At 34.5% G+C, this 20,738-nt stretch overlaps 2 protein-coding genes across 2 annotated transcripts in view; both read right to left on the bottom strand.

Moving 5' to 3' along the window:
- LOC135154663 (potassium channel subfamily K member 10-like) overlaps positions 1 to 12,427 on the bottom strand; it is a 28,895-nt gene extending 16,468 nt beyond the window's left edge. Inside the window, exon 1 of the mRNA XM_064101507.1 lies at positions 12,424 to 12,427. Within this exon, the coding sequence (XP_063957577.1) occupies positions 12,424 to 12,427 (4 nt within the window). The remainder of the gene's footprint in view (positions 1 to 12,423) is intronic.
- Positions 9,537 to 18,080, bottom strand: LOC129265742 (potassium channel subfamily K member 2-like). Its single transcript, XM_054903691.2, has one exon. The coding sequence runs from the start codon at positions 18,031 to 18,033 to the stop codon at positions 17,071 to 17,073; it is 963 nt and encodes a 320-aa protein (XP_054759666.2). The 5' UTR covers positions 18,034 to 18,080; the 3' UTR covers positions 9,537 to 17,070.
- Positions 18,081 to 20,738: the final 2,658 nt, after the last annotated feature.

The raw sequence follows: 20,738 nt of genomic DNA on the forward strand, positions 1-20,738 counted from the left end.
AATATTTATGTATTTCATTGTTCTTTGAATTTCTGGTGGTGATCCAGCAATGAATTTCTTGAACCTGTCTGTATTCAAAGCAAAGGTGTTTAATGGTCACTTTTTATGAGATTAATCAATTCATTCATATTCAGAATTTTAGATGATTAATACATAAATTCAAGTCAAGATAATACTGTGTAATTATACATCCCTTTATTGTTTTCCCCAATCAGTTGCATTGAACATCCTTTGGTGTAATTGTTCCCTGCCCAACACAATTTGATTACATACATTTAGTGTCTTTTTCTTTTGCAATATGAAGAGAAAATATTCTGCTGAAAATGTGATGTCCCGTGTGTTTCTCTATTATGCTGGTCAAATTGTAACAATTTGTCAAAACTTCTCATAACTAAACCCACATAAAAACTATTTCATTCTTATGTTGGAGACAAATAACAGACCTGGGTCCCGTAACACAAAGGTTAGCGATTGATCGTACTCTTGATTTTCACGATTGATTGTACATTGTAGTCGATGGAATCAATCGTAGAAAAATGTTCCAGGATCATTGCTAAGTTTTGTGTTACGGGCCCCAGTAGTCAGTTCTTTATAACACTATTTACAACAGACATTTATTAGGTTTGCTGCAACATCGTCACTGCTCCGACATCTTGGTAGCAGCCATAGTTTCTCCATAGAAGTGGTCACATGTAATAACATAGTATGGTCTACGCTTGCCGACCTTTATCAGTTATCACCACAGAAACCATCTTATTCCTCATTTTGCCTATCTGCAAGTAGACCTATAAAAAGCCAGACTGTGATATTCTAAGGTTCCACTATGAAAAATTTACTCCCTGTACTTCTAATGTCAACGAATTTCGATCATTGGACTTCATTAACATATCTCCACATAATATCTTTACCAATGCAGTACTGCACCTGTCCTCTCGAGGACTGCCGCTTCATCAAACTTAGAGGCAGCTAGTCCAGATTGGACCTTGTTGTTTGGAAGTGCTTTTTCCCAAAGCTAACATAGAGGGCACATGTCTCCCAATCTCTAATCAGCGCCAATCCACTCATCTTCCCTCCCCAACAAGGTCCAGTACAAAACTTTGCTGTACCGGAAAAGCTAGGCATCAATCAAACAAGTTACACGGTAGGGGGTCAGGTGCCCTAGTCTCACACACCAAACAAGACACAATTTTACCCAAAACAACTTCACCTCTAACAGGGTGAAAAATGCAAAGTTGTGTTGTTTTTTTTACACTGTAAACATAAGGCTCCGTGTTCATGCACTTCAAAAATATCTATTCAGCGCCTTCCTCTCTCGCCAAATGATTCCACCCATGAACCAAGTATCAAAGTTTGAATAAGTAGACTACACCAGTCACAAGGAGGCAACAGCTGGTAAACATCTCTGGCTCAGGCAGCATCAACAGATCCTGGCCCCCACCCCCATCGTGGTCAATGGGCAGTGGAGGGTCAGGGGAAACCAGACCAGTGGCCAACAGGTACGACTAGTCTCTTGTACCAAACTTTTGCCTCCACTCAAATATAAGTTTACCCCCAAGGACGATGAAAATACACAGATGTGACCGATGTTCTACAGAATAGACATATTCCACCATGATAATTTGATATTCACATTTTGTTCTATTGAAATGTTTTTTCTCTTACCCAATGATTTCATCCGTGGAATAAGTATTACAGTTTATAAGACTAGACTACGAAAACCAGGACCCTGTTGCTTCCATGAAATGACCTCCTGACCTCCATGATAAGGGGCAGTCAGTGGTTTTTGTATATGGAGCTATATATAGCTCCATGGTTTGGACATGGTTTGATATGCATGTGTTTGCAGTGTATTCCATACTGTGGACATCATGTCCATACCCAGCTAACTATAATAACAAGGAATAACATTCATGAAAGATCCTAGAAATGCTTTCAAAAGAAATTTTTAAGAACATTTGTATAACATTAATGAAACAATATTCCCCTGATGTTAAACATGAAATAAACGTTAATATTATGATGCCAAGCAGATATATTTTCCTAAATGTTACATAGATCTTTACCCATAGTTGATGAAAAAAAACATTCTTAAGACACAAATTATATTTTTCTAACGTTTTTATAATGTTACATAATTAATGTGAATATTTTTTTTTCAAACGTTCGATGTTATGACTATGATGATGATAAAAAAAGTCATGAATGTTTGTTTTCAAAATATTTCGACAAAACATTTTTGATAATGTTAGGATTTTCTTAAATATAGTAGATACATGATAATTTTGCCGTTTTTGCATATTGAATTAATATTTTGATAGGAACACAATAACATTTTATTGACATCTACATGTACATGAATTGGATGTAAATGAAATAGCATTTTGAAAATGTTGTTAGAATACTTGAAATGAAATGATCGATATGAAATATGGTTTTACAACATAACAAAGCATTCTTGAATGTTTTCAAGTGTTTTCCAAAATGTTAACTTTAAAAAATATATTAGAAACATCCTGATAATTTTAACATAAATTGTTGAGAAACAAAACAGATATACAATTTTATAATGTTATATACATGTACGTACATTGGATGTGATAATAAATGTTATGAAACTATATGTTTATGTATCATTTTGACTTAACGTTCTTGAAAAAAAAAAATCCTAATATTTTTCAAAAGCGTTAATTAAATGTATCATTAACATGTTTTTAATTCAATGTTTTATGATGATATGAATATAATTTTTTCAGAAACTTGATAATACTACTAACATTTTTGTAAGGTTATACATTTGATGTAAAATAAACATTTTAAAAATGTTGTAAGAATATATAACATCAACCGTTCAACGAAACATTTTTGAAATATAATTTCCAGAAATATTTTAAAATGTATTAGAAACATCCTTATTTTTAGTAGTATAATTTTAACATTTTTTTGTATTTTGCTGACATTTTGATAAAATTATTGGGATCTATGATTTTTAACTCATCCGGCCCGAAGGGCTAGATGAGCTTATGCCGTGGCGTGGCGTCCGTCCACTATTTCAAAATGCTTCTTCTTCGCCATTTCTAGTCCGGAATCAATTCTGTTTGCTTTATATGATAGCACTAGGCATGCTAGGTAGGGGATTCAAAACTTCTTCATAGAATTTTGAAACTCATTAAATATGCTAATTTATGCGCATTTTTAAAAAATCACAAAAAATGCTTCTTCTTAATTAGTTGACCGATTTTGAATTGTTTGCTTCCATCTGGTAGAGCTTCATGAAGGTCACCAAACTTCTACACAAAATTTTGAAATTTGGCCGGAGTAGAAAATTATTTATGCTAACTTATGCGAAATTCATAAATCACAGAAAATGCCTCTTCTTTATTTGTTGACTGAATTTCAAAATGCTGCCCGCTTCGTCATTTCAAGTCTGATTTTAATTCTGTTTGCTTTTAATATGATAGCATTAGGTGGGGGATTCAAACCTTCTACACAGAATTTTGAAACTCATTAAATATGCTAATTTATGCGCATTTTTCAAAATTCACAAACAAATGCTTCTCCTTCGTTATTTGTTGACCTATTTCGGCTTCCTTTTGGTAGCACTTCATGAGGTTCACCAAATTTCTACACAGAATTTTGAAATTTTGACTAGGAAATCTATTCATAGATCACAAAAAAGCTTCTATGTAATTTCTTCATCAATTTCAATTCTATATCCTCAATTTATGTCACCAATATAATTCACTACAGTGACGTCAACTGGGCTGAAATTAAAATTGTGTTAAATATCGTTGCGAGATGGTGGATGAGCTCCACATCATTGATGTGCTAGTTTTAAAAGGTTGTAATACTAGTATCATATCAATGACATCAAACGTTCTTAGAATGTCATAACTGAAACTGCTTTATAGTATTTTCACTAAAAAAAGAGAGAAAATATTGTTTTAATACATATTTATGATATAACATCAGACATCTGATCATTTAAGAAATAAATTCATTTTACTATCATCGTTTTTATAATGTTATACATTATGTGAAAAAAATAATGTTGGTAGACTATGACAATAACATAAAACATCATTCCCGAAATGTCATGATTATGATTATGCTTCTCAAATATTTTAACAAAACTTATTTTTAGAAATGCTTTTCCAATGTTAAAAAAAAATGTTTGAAAAATTAATCAGAAACATCCTAATTTTGACATTTTTATGATATCATTTTTAAAGGACAAGTCCACCCCAGAAAATTTTTGATTTTTATAAATAGCGAAAAACTCTAACAAGCACAACGGTGAAAATTTGATCAAAATCTGAAGTAAAATGAGAAAGTTACGAAGTTTTCATTATTTTTCACAAAACAGTTATATGCACGACTCGGACATGCAAATGAGAGAGTTGATGTCCCTCACTCACCATTTTGTGTATGATATTGTTTGAATTATAAAATGTATTTCGATTTTTACAGATTTGACAATAAGGACCGAATTGATCGAACCATAAATTGTTAAAACAAAGGTAATACCACGTGTTCAGGGAGGAACAAAACTTTGTTTCACAGGACAACAGGGATATAATTGGAATATTCAATATTTCATATAATAAAATACAAAAGAAATAGTGAGTGATGTCATCAGTCCCCTCATTTGCATACCTGTCCAAGATGTGAATATAACTGTTTTGTGAAAATTATAAAGCGAGACTTAAAAATGTCATAACTTTCTGATTTTGATTTAATTTTTCAGTATTATTCTTGTTGGATTTTTTCTCTTTTTATTCAAATCAACTTTTTATGGGGTGGACTTGTCCTTTAAGAAACAAATAATTATCATGCCATGGGTGTGACAATAACAAACTTTCCCACAAAATTATGATAATATATATTTTTTTTAATAACTAAACATTTTTGAAAAAAAAAAAGGTTTTCTAATGTTTTCCTGAAGTACTAATGAATTGTACAACAAACATTCATATTTTGATGTTTTTATGATATCATAATTTTTTGAAACATAATAACATTTTACTATAATATCTCTATAATTACGGTAAATAGATATAAAAAATACTATCTTAAAACTTTGGTAAAATTTAATGATAATAGCATTAAAGGTTCTATAAAAGTTATGAAAATATGTTCTCAAAATGTTTTAGTTAAAAATTCTTGAAAAATGTTTTTTCTTTTGTTTTCCCAAAATGTTGGAAAAAAATATTGAACTCATTTTTTTTAATCGTTTTTATAATATAATTTGGATATGAACGGGGCAGCAACAGGAGGGCACCAGGCCCGACAGATGAATCATGATGATGCAAAACTATACTTTTGATCATTTCAGACATGTCTTATACTTCATAGACATCACCATTATTGTTATAAAAATTGCAATGCACTTTCCGCCTTCATCTGGTGTTTACAAATGCGAAATGATGTTGATATTTTTTTCGAGTTATACCATATTTTTAACTTGTATTTAAGTGTAACAAAGCTTGCGTGCGCTTGCGAAATCTCTTCTATCCAATGAACGGCCTTATACCTCTCAAATCTTAAAGGTCAAGTCCACCCCAGAAAAAGGTTGACTTGAATAAATAGAGAACTCAAACATGAATAACGCTGAAAACTTAATCAAAATCGGATGTAAAATAAGAAAGTTATGACATTTTAAAGTTTCGCTTATTTTTCACAAAACAGTTCTATGCTCAACTCAGTAATATGCAAATGAGAGAGTCGATGATGTCACTCACTCACTATTTCTTTTGCTTTTTATTGTTTGAATAATACAATATTTCAATTTTTACGAATTCGACAATTAGGATCCCCTTGCTTGAACCACAAAATGTTAAAATAATGGAAGTTCAGGGAGGAATGAGACTTTGTTTTACTTGACAATGACGATAAAATAAAAATATTTCATATTTCATATAATAAAATACAAAAGAAATAGTGAGTGGATGATGTCATTGGTCCCCTCATTTGCATGCCGACCAGGATGTGCATACAACTGTTTTGAAAAATTAAGCGAAACTTTAAAATGTTATAACTTTCTTATTTTACATCCGATTTTGATGAAATTTTCAGTGTTATGTTTGTTTGATTTTTCTCTTTCTATTCCAATCAGCTTTTTGTTGGGGTGGACTTGTCCTTTAAATTATAAGGCCAAATCTACTGAAAATAATAAAATACTTCTTTTATGTATGATAGAATAATTTTGATTGGCGCATATACTATTTTTGTGAGCGCTGCTAAAAACCAAACAACAACATCTTGACTTTAACAGTGAAAATAGTAATTGTGACGATGGTACAACGTTGGAATGTAGTTTGTTCCTGGGTTGTTCGAACAATTACGTTATGCCAACGTTGGCATGGTTGGGAAACATTCAACGTTGGGAAAACGTTTGGCCATCTGGACATATTCATTAGCCAGAGAATGACCAAAATTTCAGCTTATATATACGTGACTATGTTTACGTACCTGTTAAAAGTTTCACAAAAGTATGGAGCCTGATTAACATATCATTAATTCATTAAATAGATCATTCATAGGTGAAATTTTAAGGTATATATATATAGAAAAATTGTTATTAAATGTATTCTGCCAGGTATCGGAGAGTCGTCTCATATATAGGAATCAATGGCAGGTTTCAGTGGATAGGTGTAGATATAGAACGATAGGTTGAGATAAGGATAGGATTAGAATATTTTTATGGGATAAAGTTGTAGAGATGAACTTCACCTTGAAAGCACATTAAAATTTTGAAAACAGTCACTTGTTACATTAGTAAGATACCATTGCAACATTTTCTCAACATTTTTAGAATACTAAACATTAACAAATATATTTTCAAATTTTTTTTAAACTGTTACTGTTAGATATACTTGCTAACTTAATATACAATTGTCCGTCAAATTGAATAGCTCAAGGAAGGATGAAGTTTATCAAATTTGAACACAATTGGTACTTGCCGGAATTTTCATAATTTTCAATTTCTTGATAAAAAACCCATTTGATTTGGTCAAGTCCATCCCAACAAAAACTTGATTTGAATAAAAAGAGAAAAATCCAACAAGCATGCATAACACTGAAAATTTCATCAAAATCGGATGTGAAATACACTCTTAAAAACGTTGGGCAACATACGGTCCACACAACAATTGGTTAAAACTTTATCAAATTCTGAGTAGCTTTAAACCAATAATGTGTGCTTTTGGTGAAAACTACACAGTATTGGTTGAAAACTACCCAGAGTTGGATAATGTTTTAACCAATTGTTGTGTGGACCGTATGTTGCCCAACGTTTTTAAGAGTGTAAGAAGTTATGACATTTTAAAGTTTCACTTCATTTCACAAAACAGTTATATGCCGCACATCTCGGTTGGTATGCAAATGAGGGAACTGATGACATCACTCACTCACTATTTCTATTATATTCTATTATATGAAATATTTTGATTTTCTCGTCATTGTCATGTGAAATGAAGTTTCATTCCTCCCTCAGCTGAACACGTGGAATTCCATTATTTGAACATTTTGTGGTTCAGGCATGCAAGGAGGTCATAATTGTCAATTTCGTAAAAAAATGAAATATTGTATAATTCAAACAATAAAAAACAAAAGAAATAGTGAGTGAGTGACATCATCAACTCTCTCATTTGGATGTAACTGATTCGTTCATATAACTATTTTGTGAAAAATAAGCGAAACTTTTAAATGTCATAACTTTCTTATTTTACATCCGATTTTGATAAAATTTTCAGCATTGTGCTTGTCTGATTTTTCTCTATTGATTCTAATCATTTTTTTTCTGAGGTGGACTTGACCTTTAATTTCCATTTTATTTTCATTCATTTTGCACAACAAATTAGTCTAATTAGACCAAATGGTAAATGGACTAAATGGCTATTGGCCAACTGGTCATTAGACGGAATGACATTAAACTAAATTAGAGTAGACCATGTGGTGAGAGGACGAACTGATGGTAGATCAAGTAGACAGTTTGCAAATGGACGAATTAGCATTAGACGAATTGGAAATAACCCGTATAGGAACTCAGTACCCAATTATGGAGTAACAAACTCATCAATACATTTGAAACAACTTAGCTCCATGCATGTATGTATTGCATTACACTGACTGCCCCTTATCATGGAGGTCAGGAGGTCATTTCATGGAAGCAACAGGGTCCTGGTTTTCGTAGTCTAGTCTTATAAACTGTAATACTTATTCCACGGATGAAATCATTGGGTAAGAGAAAAAACATTTCAATAGAATAAAATGTGAATATCAAATTATCATGGTGGTATATGTCTATTCTGTAGAACATCGGTCACATCTGTGTATTTTCATCGTCCTTGGGGGTAAACTTGTATTTGAGTGGAGGCAAAAGTTTGGTACAAGAGACTAGTCGTACCTGTAGGCCACTGGTCTGGTTTCCCCTGACCCTCCACTGCCCATTGACCACGATGGGGGTGGGGGCCAGGATCTGTTGATGCTGCCTGAGCCAGAGATGTTTACCAGCTGTTGCCTCCTTGTGACTGGTGTAGTCTACTTATTCAAACTTTGATACTTGGTTCATGGGTGGAATCATTTGGCGAGAGAGGAAGGCGCTGAATAGATATTTTTGAAGTGCATGAACACGGAGCCTTATGTTTACAGTGTAAAAAAAACAACACAACTTTGCATTTTTCACCCTGTTAGAGGTGAAGTTGTTTTGGGTAAAATTGTGTCTTGTTTGGTGTGTGAGACTAGGGCACCTGACCCCCTACCGTGTAACTTGTTTGATTGATGCCTAGCTTTTCCGGTACAGCAAAGTTTTGTACTGGACCTTGTTGGGGAGGGAAGATGAGTGGATTGGCGCTGATTAGAGATTGGGAGACATGTGCCCTCTATGTTAGCTTTGGGAAAAAGCACTTCCAAACAACAAGGTCCAATCTGGACTAAGAGGCAGCCAGCTAGCTCCCTCCAGCTGTTACCTTTGGGGTCTTGAATGATTATAATGTCAGTTCTCCTCAATGGGGGTTCCACTATATGGCTAGATTAGTACGGCAGATAGATGAAAGTCATCATTAATTGTTTAAACTGTTCAATTTATTATAAAGTATTATGCGGAGGTAGTTCGTATAGAAGTCACTGTGTTTGTGTTCTTGAGATATATGCGATTCTCATGTCACAGATCCATAGAGAAAACATAAGTTTTAGTCTTTAGAGAGAATCATTCTGTTTGACCAGATTTTGTTTAAGTGTTTAAATGCTCTGAGTGCACCTTTCCAATACCTTTATCTTCGTGGTCTTGAATGTTCAATGCCAGTTTTCATCGATTGCGATTTCCACTAGATGGCTTGATTGGTAGGTGTTAAAATGTCAGAGCTTTCTTATTTTTCATCCGATTTTGATGAAATTTTCAGCATTATGCTGGTGAGATTTTTCTCTTTTGATTAAAATCAACATTTTTCTGGGGTGGACTTGACCTTTAAGATTTCAATGTTGATGCCAAAGAGGCACCAATAATCTCACTTCTGCTATGCATGCAAGACAAAAAATAATTATTCATAAATGAACTCTTTTAATTTCTTAACATAACACGATTACACTTGGAACAATATTCAACCGACAAAAGATTTTTAGAAGATTGCTGGCATATATAAGTGTATGAGCTATTGCTTTTTTACTTACATGTAGCTTAAAAATCTTTTGATTTTGGGAATATACAAGCATTTGTTATTGACAATCACCTTCTGGACGGGTCAATATACAACCAAATATACCCTTACCCCAAACAAATTGCAACAAAATGTTTAACTGTTTCTGGAACTACTTGACCTCAGGAATAACATACTAAATACATGTATCTACCAAAATCCACATCAGGGGGTGCCAGGTAAAAATGGCTAGGTTAAAATGGCAGAGGTAATAATAGCAGAGGTAAAAATGGCAGAGGTAAAAATGGCAGAGATAAAAACAGCCGAGGTGATGGCAGAGATAACTAGCACATCAATGATGTGGAGCTCATCCGGCATCTCGCAACAAAAATTAACACAATTTTAATTTCAGCCCAGTTGACAATGTAGTGAACTATATTGGTGACATAAATTGAGGATATAGAATTGAAATTGATGAAGAAATGACATAGAAGCATGTTTTGTGATATATGAATAAATTTCATATAAATAATTTTCTAGTCAAAATTTTAAACTCTGTGTAGAACCCTGGTGAACCTCATGTGCTCTCAGATGGAACGAAAATAATCAAAATCGATCAACAAATAAATAAGTATTTTTTGTGAGTTTTGAAAATATATGAATAAATAAGCATAATTAATGAGTTTCAAAATTCTGTGTTGAAATTTTATATCACCACCTAGTGCTATCACATAAAGCAAAAATTGAAATTGATCAAGAAATGAAGGAGAAAAAACACTTTTTGTGATTTATGAATAAATTTTGCATAAATTAGCATAAATAATTTTCTAGACAAATTTTCAAAATTTTGCGTACAAGTTTGGTGATCCTCATGCAGCTCTACCAGATGGATGAAAAAAAATCAAAATTGGTCACAAATAAAGAAGCATTTGTGATTATGAATAAATTTTGAAATTCCCCTTGGATTTTTAGGCAAAATAGACAACAACATATCATTGTAACCAGTTCAAAAGTATCATTTTAACCTTGAAATCATTGTGTGGACACCAAAATCATATCTTCTTGGTGGACTTTAATGAAGTAACAGCAGTCATTTTAGACTATATATTGTAGAAGCCATCTTGGATTTTTGTACATACTGGATTACTGATCGTCTTGAAGCTTGTTCCAGTGTATTTTCTGACCCTTACAACCATGGTTTGATGGCTAACCCTATGGCAGAAACACCTTTTGCCTCAATGGGGGCTATAAATTGGCGATTTTCCCACAAATAGGCAAAATACGTAAAAATGGGTGGGTGACTACGGCAGCCTCCTGAGGGGGTAGGCTTCGCTGTGCCAGCACTTTGGGATCCAAAATGGCGAATAATCCAAGAAATTGGCGAAATATGAAAAAAGGGTGGTGTGACTTCAGAAGCCCCCTGAGGGGGTAGGTTTTTCTGTACCAACACTTCTGAACTTGATTATGTAGCTGATAGAAAAAAGTCTACTCTCTGGTCTCCGAGTGATTTCAAGAAAATAAGTGATTTTTCTACATAGCCGTAACACCGTTTTTTGCCACATTGGGGGCTCCAAAAAGCATGATAATTTTTAAGGGTCAAGCTACGGATAAGGGTGGGGTATTGTTTAACTTTGTGAGCAGCCGATTTTAAAAAATTCTCAAACCAAGATGAAACATGTGTACAAGTGTATGTATTAGAACTGGGCTTCATTTTTGTAACATATATCACAGACACAGGTGACAAGTGTGACCTTCTAGCTCAGATTTTTTAAAAGTCAAACCAATGTTAACCAATCACTTTAAGGTGCCTGAACGTAATTGCATGCAACATGCAGAGCAATGTCTCCTAAATTTTCCAAGAGGTTTCATTAACATAAATTTGCTTTAACATGTAGAAAACACCTCTTGCCCTCATACTTATCTGAATACTTTATACCTTTCCATCGCTACGCACATTACACGCATTTCTGCGCGTTAGTCACACCAACAAAGGTGATGCCAGAGCGATTTAATCTATTCTACTCTCTTGAAAGGCATGCCACCGATCGCATTGTAGTCAGTCTCATTAGTGTGACTATAATAAGACACAGAGGTTGCTTTTTGGTGTCATTTTATCACAATATCGAGTAATACATTTGGAAGTACTTGTCCTTTATCAAAGCAAATTAAGACATTAATACTAATAATAATAATAGGCATTTATATAGCGCCATCTATCTAGAAATATTCTATTCCGAGGTGCACAAGAAAAGAAAGAAAGTTTGGATGAGTGTCAAAGTGCCAATAACTAATACTGTTAGAAAAGATTTACCGGTAATACTGTCATGAAGCATATCAATTTTCTCGTTAGTATATCCTCTTTCGTGTCTAATGCTGTTGATATTTTGCATTAGTTGTTGATATTTATGATGGAACAGAATGATATCAATGCCAATGCAAATTTTTGACCAAAAACATGAAAATTTTGGCTTAAGTTCTCATTTTTTTCAAAAAATAATAACTGAATTGTCAAGAAAACGATTGCAATTGATTTTCACTATTTAAACCATAATGAAATGCATATTCAATTAAGATTTTCCCATTGTCTGTAGAAAAAATATGAAAACAAATGATTTTCAAAAAGAATCCAAGATGGCCGCCAAAATTGCCAATTTTGAACCCCATGGGACATGATGATTTGGCAAAGGGAACATCAAGATTCATTAACTAGACACTTCAGGCAATACAAAAAAGGCGTTTGAAAAATATACCACGATGGTGCACGGGAACCCCCATTACCGACTCAACTTACCCATTATGTCCACGTTTCATGAACTAGGCACATATAATTTCTAAGTTATGACATTTTAAAAACTTAACATTTGGTTACGATTTGATGTTGACGACGCTATGCAGGCGAGACAAAAATATTGATGAGGGTTTGAGGGAAATCCATTAAAGAATTAAAAAAATTATTAGAATTTTAAGTTTTGGGGTAATTTGTAACATCATAAATGAGCAGCTTTCCCATATGTTATGTAAATAAAGTGTATAAATTTCAATTTTTAATGGTTCATGATTTACTTATTTTTTTTTTCTTTATAGGTATGGGTGTGAAATGATTTGCCTATTGATCATACTGAAGGTTCAGTAAAAACCATCTTAATTTTTCTGAGAAAATGACATTCCATTGATTTTTTTCCATACGATAGGAAAGCTGCTCGCGTATAAAATTCTACTAAGCTTTTTTATTCTTTGATAGATTTTTCTCAAAGCTTCAGCAATATTTTTTTTATTTTTTTTTTACCATTTGAACAATAAACTTTTTGTCAGGGTAGACTTCCCCTTTAACTTGTCCACAAGCTCAGAGGCAATTTGTTTCTTGTGGTCCATGTCCTTGAAGTTCCTGTATGTTATTGATGAAGATGACTCCAGATGACTCTTTCCAACAGCAGCACATACTATACAGTGTGTATCCAAAAAAAAGTTTACACTTTGAAAAAGCCCTGGGAATTAAAAAATATACAACATGTGGCTAATTTTTCACATATTCTTGGGTCTGGGTCTCATCTATCCAATGAAAGTAAAAATTTTGACAGAATATATGTTACACTTGAGTGAGTACTTTTGTAAAGCTCGCAGAAATGCTTGTTTTCACGCTGTGTCAAGGGGAAAGGGTGAAATCAAACCTACTCTGTGAAACATTTCTCATATTTCCCTTGCACTTTTAGTCAATTGAAATAAAACGGATACATTCAGGCATCTTGTAACAATGTTGCCACCCAAATTGAAATTTCAACACTTAGTAAGCACAACCTTTACCCTTTTTGTGCCGGCTGGATCTGAGCTAGGACATAAATGAATCCAAACAAAAGTTTATATCAGACATCTCCAGCATTTTTATCATTTAAAGTGGGTTTACATTTCATTTTTAATTTAATACTTGTTTCTCCACACTTTTCCCAAGCTAGACAATGATTACCAAAATAAAAATCAAGCCTAAGCCATTTCAGGTAAATCACAGCTCGGTGTAAAGCAAATATCGACACGATGGCCTAGGAGTGTGGGGGAGTGGGGTGGGGCACTATGCACTCTTCGAAGTGTTTTGGGCAAGGAAACAAGTTAAAAACGGTGAAAGATATCTCCAAATCAATTTTACTAGCTAAATTCCATGTGTTCTTCATTATTAAAGGAGAATGAAACTCTTGGAGCAAGTTAGCTTTTGTGAAAGCAGAAAAATCAAAGAATAAGATCAACAAAAGTTTGAGTAAAATAGAACTAGCAATAGAAGAGTTGTGAGCATTTGAATGTCGAGATCACTAATGCTATGGAGATCCTCCTATTGGCAATGCGACCAAGATCTATGATGTCACAGATGAACAACTCTCCCCTTTTGGACACTGAAAATATACCCCAAAACATCTCTTTTTGCTCATTCTAATCATATGACAAACGATTCATCAATGATATAATGTTGTGAAACCTCTGTACTTGTCCTCTCATAAAGAGAACACATCACCTTGTGATAGACTCTATAAAAGTGAGAATATAAGTGAAATAAGTACTAAAGTAATGAGGGAGTTGTACGTGTGTGACATCACAGATCTTGGTCGCATTGCCAATGGGAGGATCTACATGGCATTAGTGATCTCAATATTCAAATGCTCATAACTTTCTTATTATTCATTCAATCTTCCTCAAACTTTCAACAATATGTTTCTTTGATTTTTCTCTTTGATATAGATTCAGCTGGTTTCAAGGGTTTCATTTTCCTTTAAGGTCTACTTTTATTTGCATAACTATCTAAAAGTTCTGCGCAAATCATTTTCACTAACTTTTCAAAAGTAAGTGGTGCTCACTCAAGCTGAAATATTTTTTGACAGTTATATCGTCATTTGCTTAAAATGGATCTGTACTGTGTTAAGATGTGGAAAAATCTTTAGGATATTACAAATGTCTAATTTTACAGGATTTTCTAAGTGTAAACTTTTTTTTATAAGCACTGTATAGTGATCAGAAATATGGTTGTCATTAACTATACAGCTGATCAAGCTTCAACCATCCAGATGAGCTATAATCCAGTTGTGTGCCCCAGCCTGTGAATCGGGTCTGAAACATTCTAGATTATGTGAATATGTGTATTCCTTAAAACATGATGTGGAAGATATGTTTTCAGTGATTTTATGAACTGGCTCAAACCTCAGCTGGTCTCCAAAATATGATTTCGAGATAATCGCGTTCACAAGTTTGGATGTTTTTCAGACGCTTATAACTTCGCGCTTCGTATTCATTCTTCAATACTTGAAATAAAGGACATGTATGCATTTCAGAATCTGCTGATTTTTACCCAAAACAGGGGGTTTGAGCAAATTCGTAAAAAAAATCACGCGTACCATGCGCACTGTTTTCTAGCGGCAAAAACCACGGTTTTGAGCAAGTTGTAAAATCATTAATGCCATGCGCACAAACCCTGCGCCAACCACATACGCGCAGCATCTAGGTCGGGTCTTTGACCTGAGTGCACCATCCCAGAGACTTAATAGTACACAAAGTATGGTTTGAGTCAGTTTGTAAAATCAAAGGAGGGGGGTTGAGCTGGTTCGTAAAAAAAATAAATAATACGAAATTTGATCTCAAATATGGCAAATTGATAGAGTGAATCACAGGCTTTCAGAATATGCAAAAAAATAAATTTCGAAAATTTGATTTTGATTTGAAAATTAGTTTTGAGCTGGTTTGTAAAATCACTTGACGATGTAATACAAATGTTTTACAAGATGAATTTTGCGATTTCATATGAAAAATACAATTTGATGGAATGCCCGATCAAAATACAAATCTGTGTGGTTTTTCATATGATATAAAACCTATTCCACAGCATGGACTGGGCTAATAATTTCAGGATAAAATCTTTATAACTTTGTGATATCCAATGATCAATCCCTATATCTGTCAGATAAATGCCGTATATAGCCTTTTAAAGGAAAATAAAACTGTTGACGAGAGAGGGTGCTTAATATGTTAATCATAAATTAGCGAGAAAATAAAGTTTGCAAACTTGGAAAAAAATCAGATTTCTTCATTTCTATTGCATTTTCGGGGACCCCGCTTCCTGAATCTGAACAAATCCATCGCGTGCTTTGGAAATATGGCGCAGATAAATCAATTTTAATGACGTAATTTGTATTTGGTGAGTGATAGCGCCTACTTCGGTGTGTGTTGCGGAGATTGACTGTGCTTGTGACTGTGTTGGGTGTGCATGCATGTGCTGCAGTGATGTGATTGACTGCTGGCGAGACATGTGAATTTGTGAAATGAATAATTTTCTGGCGAGTTTTATAACGTTAGCTTTCCGGCGGCAATGCATTGAATATTCCAAAAAAAGTATTTCTAAGTGAGCTATTTATTATCTAGAAATTGAAAATTATAAAAAGGATTCTGGAAAGTACCAATTCTGTTCAAATTTGGTAAACTGCATCCTTCCTTGAGCTATTCAATTTGATGGACAATTGTAAGTTAGTAAATAGATGTAACAGTTACAAATATTGACATAATAAACGTTCAGTGAACAATTCATAAATCATTTAACAATTGATATCAATAAAACAAGTGGAACGCCTCTGGCAGTCTTGCCTGCATTATGCAAATTCGATATAGCAGCAGTGCTCCCTTTGAAAACAGCTAATGAATAATTATTCACAGAAGAAAACACTAATGTGATAATAAAATATGTCCATTGACCCAAAATGACCTCTATAACCATGATCATGTGCCTTAAGACATATGCAAAACAATCATTCATACTTGATTATACTTACAGTATGTCAATGTTTCATGAGCTAGATCCATAAACTTTTAAATTTAAGATGACAATTCCACAAATACCCAATTCAACACATACTCCCAACACGGCCAGAGTTCATTGACCTTTAAATGACTTTTGACCTTGTTCCTGAAACGTGCACAGGGTATCATTCAGGGATACATTACGTCCAAGTTTCGTGAACTAGAACTTTTAAATTTACGATGACAATTTCACAAATACCCCCAATATTACCAAAGTTTGTGGACTATAAATGACCTTTGACCTGGTCATGTAAACTCGCACAGGATGTTCAAGGATACTTGATTGCTCTTATGTCCAAGTTTCATATATATATATAATTATATATATATTTATAAATATATATATATATATACACAGTATATATTTAATATGCATATGTTTCTACTCATATTACTAATATTGAGCATGCATTGATGTCAAAAAACGGGCCGAGAAAATGACTCCTTGTTTAAAAAAAATTAAGAGCAATTAGTAAGGACCTCCCTCATCACTGCTCTCAAAAAACCTGGACGATCAACTCCTTTCTTTTTTTACTTGGCCTAAGTTGAGTATAATTTACATTAGTAACCCTTTACCGAAGCTATAGACAGGCTTTACAAGCTCCCTGAAATTTTATTCTGTTTGTGTACCCTGTGTACATATCTTTGGCTGTCTGTAATGAGTTTTCAACGAAACGCTCTGATGAGGTAGACCCATTTTAGCGGTAACTCGATCTTCTAGGGCTGCATGAATGACCTTCTCCACAGTATGGAGGTCTTCAACATTCTCACACTGTAGTATGATACACATATCATTGGTCTCTCTATCCTCTGCAATCTGTCCATCTATTGTAAGTACTTCAGTAGAACTATTAGAGATGTCCCCTTTGCCACCTTCATCATCATCACCATCATCATCATCATCTGTCTGTTCAACAGTATTCACTGACTCTAGATCAACAAAACATGGCAGAATCACATCCCCTAGCTGAGGATCCTTTTTAGTATAAAGGACATCATAATCCTTTTCATCTAGTGGAGTTATGTTTGGAGTTAAACTTCTAAATTTCACACCCTCTGTAGATGACACTGCTTCTGATTCATGTTTCCTTTCAACTTTCCAATTTCGACGTCTTTTCAACACTTTTGCACGAAACTTCCGCAAGCTGCCCTCCGTTTTCATTTCCCCTTTGCGTATGACGCTTATAAGGACGGCAAGATATGCAAGCCCGAGAATATTCCACAATGTAACAATGAAATCGTACAACCAATGTTCCAACCTAGGGCCATCTACAGTTGCAATGTAGTCCCCGAATCCTACAGTTGTGAGCGTAATAAATGTGTAATAATGGGCAATATGAAAAGACCAATGCTCTAGAAACATGAAAATCACCGCTGGGATGATGAGGAATATCGTATAGCTGACAGCAGCAACAACAATACCCAAGAAGATTTTACGAATTTTATTTTTCCTGACCATCATCTTGAGAGCTTGGTCGGCTTTCCCGATATGACCTTTCATAGCCTTTTCGTAGAACGAACCAACACTGGCCAATATCCAAGCAGTAAAGGGTATCCCCAAGGCTGCATATACCATACAGAATAGTTGGCCACCATATGTCCTTGGAGCAATAGCGCCATAACCTACAGAAAAACCATAGCCAACAAAAGACAAAAGAGGAAAGGCGATATCAGTTTCCAGTCTTCCTCTTTCTTCCCTTCATTATGAAAATAATGTTGCTTACATTGTCATATCAGAATAAAAATATTTCTAAGGTTAATATTAAATAAATCTCCAAGTGCATATGCAGTAATGATCGGACATGATTTTGTGCAGATGGATTAAACCTCACATCGAAAAACCAACCATTGAGAAATTAGTATACAGGTGTACCACAGAAGGGGTGGGGGTGTTAATGTTCATGGCCATATGCAGCGGGAGCAGGGGGCAGTTGCCCTGCCCCCTTACCCATAAATTTTGAAAACTTCCATTTGTTTCATGAAAATTTTAACAAAATTCACCCAAAGTATGCACAGAATATCCTTCAATTTCATTTTTACAAAATACAAAGCGCCCCAATGACAAGCTTGGTCGCTTCACTCCCAATTTTTTTTGGAAAATATTCATCATGTTTCCTGCCCCCTCCCAAGCAAAACATGTTTGTGTAAGACCATGGTTATGTTAAGAAGGTGTATTATCTTCTAAGCGCTGCCTACTATTACCCCGGCTTTAGCACGGCTACCCTGATCAGGCGCTCGAGCATTCAATTCCTTCCTACCTGGTACCCATTTACTACACCTGGGTCGAGAGTGGCAAATGTAGATAAACGCCTTGCCAAAGGACGCTAGTGCTGCGGTGGGATTTGAACCCCGGACCTTGTGGTTCAAAGTCCGAAGACTTATCCACTGAGCCACAACACCTCTACAATAAAATAATGTTGAGAACATCAATGTCTTCCAACACCACATACATAACCGTGCATCATGCTAAACATATGATTTCACAGCACAAAAGTAAAAGAAACTGTCCATCATACTTCCGGGTGCCAACAAATTAGAGCATTAGTGTGCTGAGTTGAAGTGTTAAAGGAGTCTCAAATTAAGAAATATCAGACAGGTTCCTTGTATCGTATTTCATTATTAGTGTCATCTAGTTTCCATTCCCTTATACAGTTTGGTCGATCATATCAGATCATGATCAAGCATTGTTCAGGATGCTTAACAAGACATCCATACCCCCCCCAAAAAAAAGGGCCAGAATATTGAATTATTAAGAATTATCATAATCATTAACAATTACCTTTCATGAATTATGATAACACCACCTTAGCCTATCCAAAAAAAGAAGATTTTTAAAATCCATTTTGTGGTCGACGAGAAGTACATGAACCAAGTGTTGGCTATATATAGTAAGCGTCTGCTGAATATAATTGAGATGCGAGGCTGGACGCTACTTTTGGTAATTCAGGAAGGAAATATAATCCTAGAAAATGATATCATGTATGTGTCAGGTATATTACCAGCATTTTTACATATCGGTAAACTATTAATTTCACAGTTAAAGGATCAAAATTGAGCACTAAAACTGAACAATGGTCATTGCAAGGAGAAAAGGTACGTGGAATATTACCACCCGACACCAGTATGGGACTAGATAATCCCATCCGACACACTCGGGGATCAGCCCGTCAGCGCACGATAAAATTTATCATTCTACGGCTCGTGTGCTAAGAATGAATTTGATTTTTCTATTCATTACAAAACTCATCGTGGGAAAGGTTACCCAACAAGGATTGCTACACTCCTAAGATTTATTTGTATCACGTAGACAACAATATGAGAAAATAACCCTTCTCCGGGAGAACAATTAGTAAGCTGTTCAAATCTAACAATTTTCTTTTAGAAATATAACAAAAATTTACCGGATTTCAAATGCCTGCCATTTCCTAAAAAAACTAGAATCAATAATCCACCAACATTATCAGTTAGGGAAAATTCTAGCAAATGTACTAAGATGCTTGAATTCCAAAATATAAACAAGTGGAATGCCTCTGGCCGTCTCACCTGCATCACGCGATTCAATATAGCAGCAGTGCTGATTTTGAAAACTACTATAACTCGCACAAGATGTTCAGTGATACTTGGTTACTCTTATTTCCACGTTTTATGAACTAGACCAATACACTTATAGAGATATGATGGCAATTCAACAAATACCCCCAACGTGGCCAAAGTTCTTTGACCTTACATGACCTTTGACCTTGATCATGTGACCTGAAACTCGCACAGGATGTTCAGTGATACTTGATTACTATTATGTCCAAGTTTTATGAACTAGACCAACACACTTTCAAATTTATGGCTGTAATTCAACAAATACCCCAATTTGGCCAAAGTTCATTGACCCTAAATGACCTTTGACCTTGATCATGTGACCTGAAACTTGCACAGGATGTTCAGTAATACTTGATTACTATTATGTCCAAGTTTCATGAATCAGATCCATAAACTTTCAAAGTTATGATGGTAATTCAACAGATAACCCCAATTCGGCCAAAGTTCATTGACCCTAAATGACCTTTGACCTTGGTCATGTGATGTGAAACTCATGCAGGATGTTCAGTGATACTTGATTAACCTTATGTATAAGTTTCATGAACTAGGTCCATATATTTTCTAAGTTATGATGACATTTCAAAAACTTAACCTTAGGTTAAGATTTTGATGTTGATTCCCCCAACATGGTCTAAGTTCATTGACCCTAAATGACCTTTGACCTTGGTCATGTGACATGAAACTCAG

Source organism: Lytechinus pictus, chromosome 7 (genome assembly GCF_037042905.1).
Source record: "Lytechinus pictus isolate F3 Inbred chromosome 7, Lp3.0, whole genome shotgun sequence".
Taxonomy (NCBI): domain Eukaryota; kingdom Metazoa; phylum Echinodermata; class Echinoidea; order Temnopleuroida; family Toxopneustidae; genus Lytechinus; species Lytechinus pictus.

Excerpts from the sequence above, each read along its gene's own strand:
- LOC129265742 (XM_054903691.2), bottom strand. The coding sequence starts at position 18,033 with ATGGTATATGCAGCCTTGGGGATACCCTTTACTGCTTGGATATTGGCC.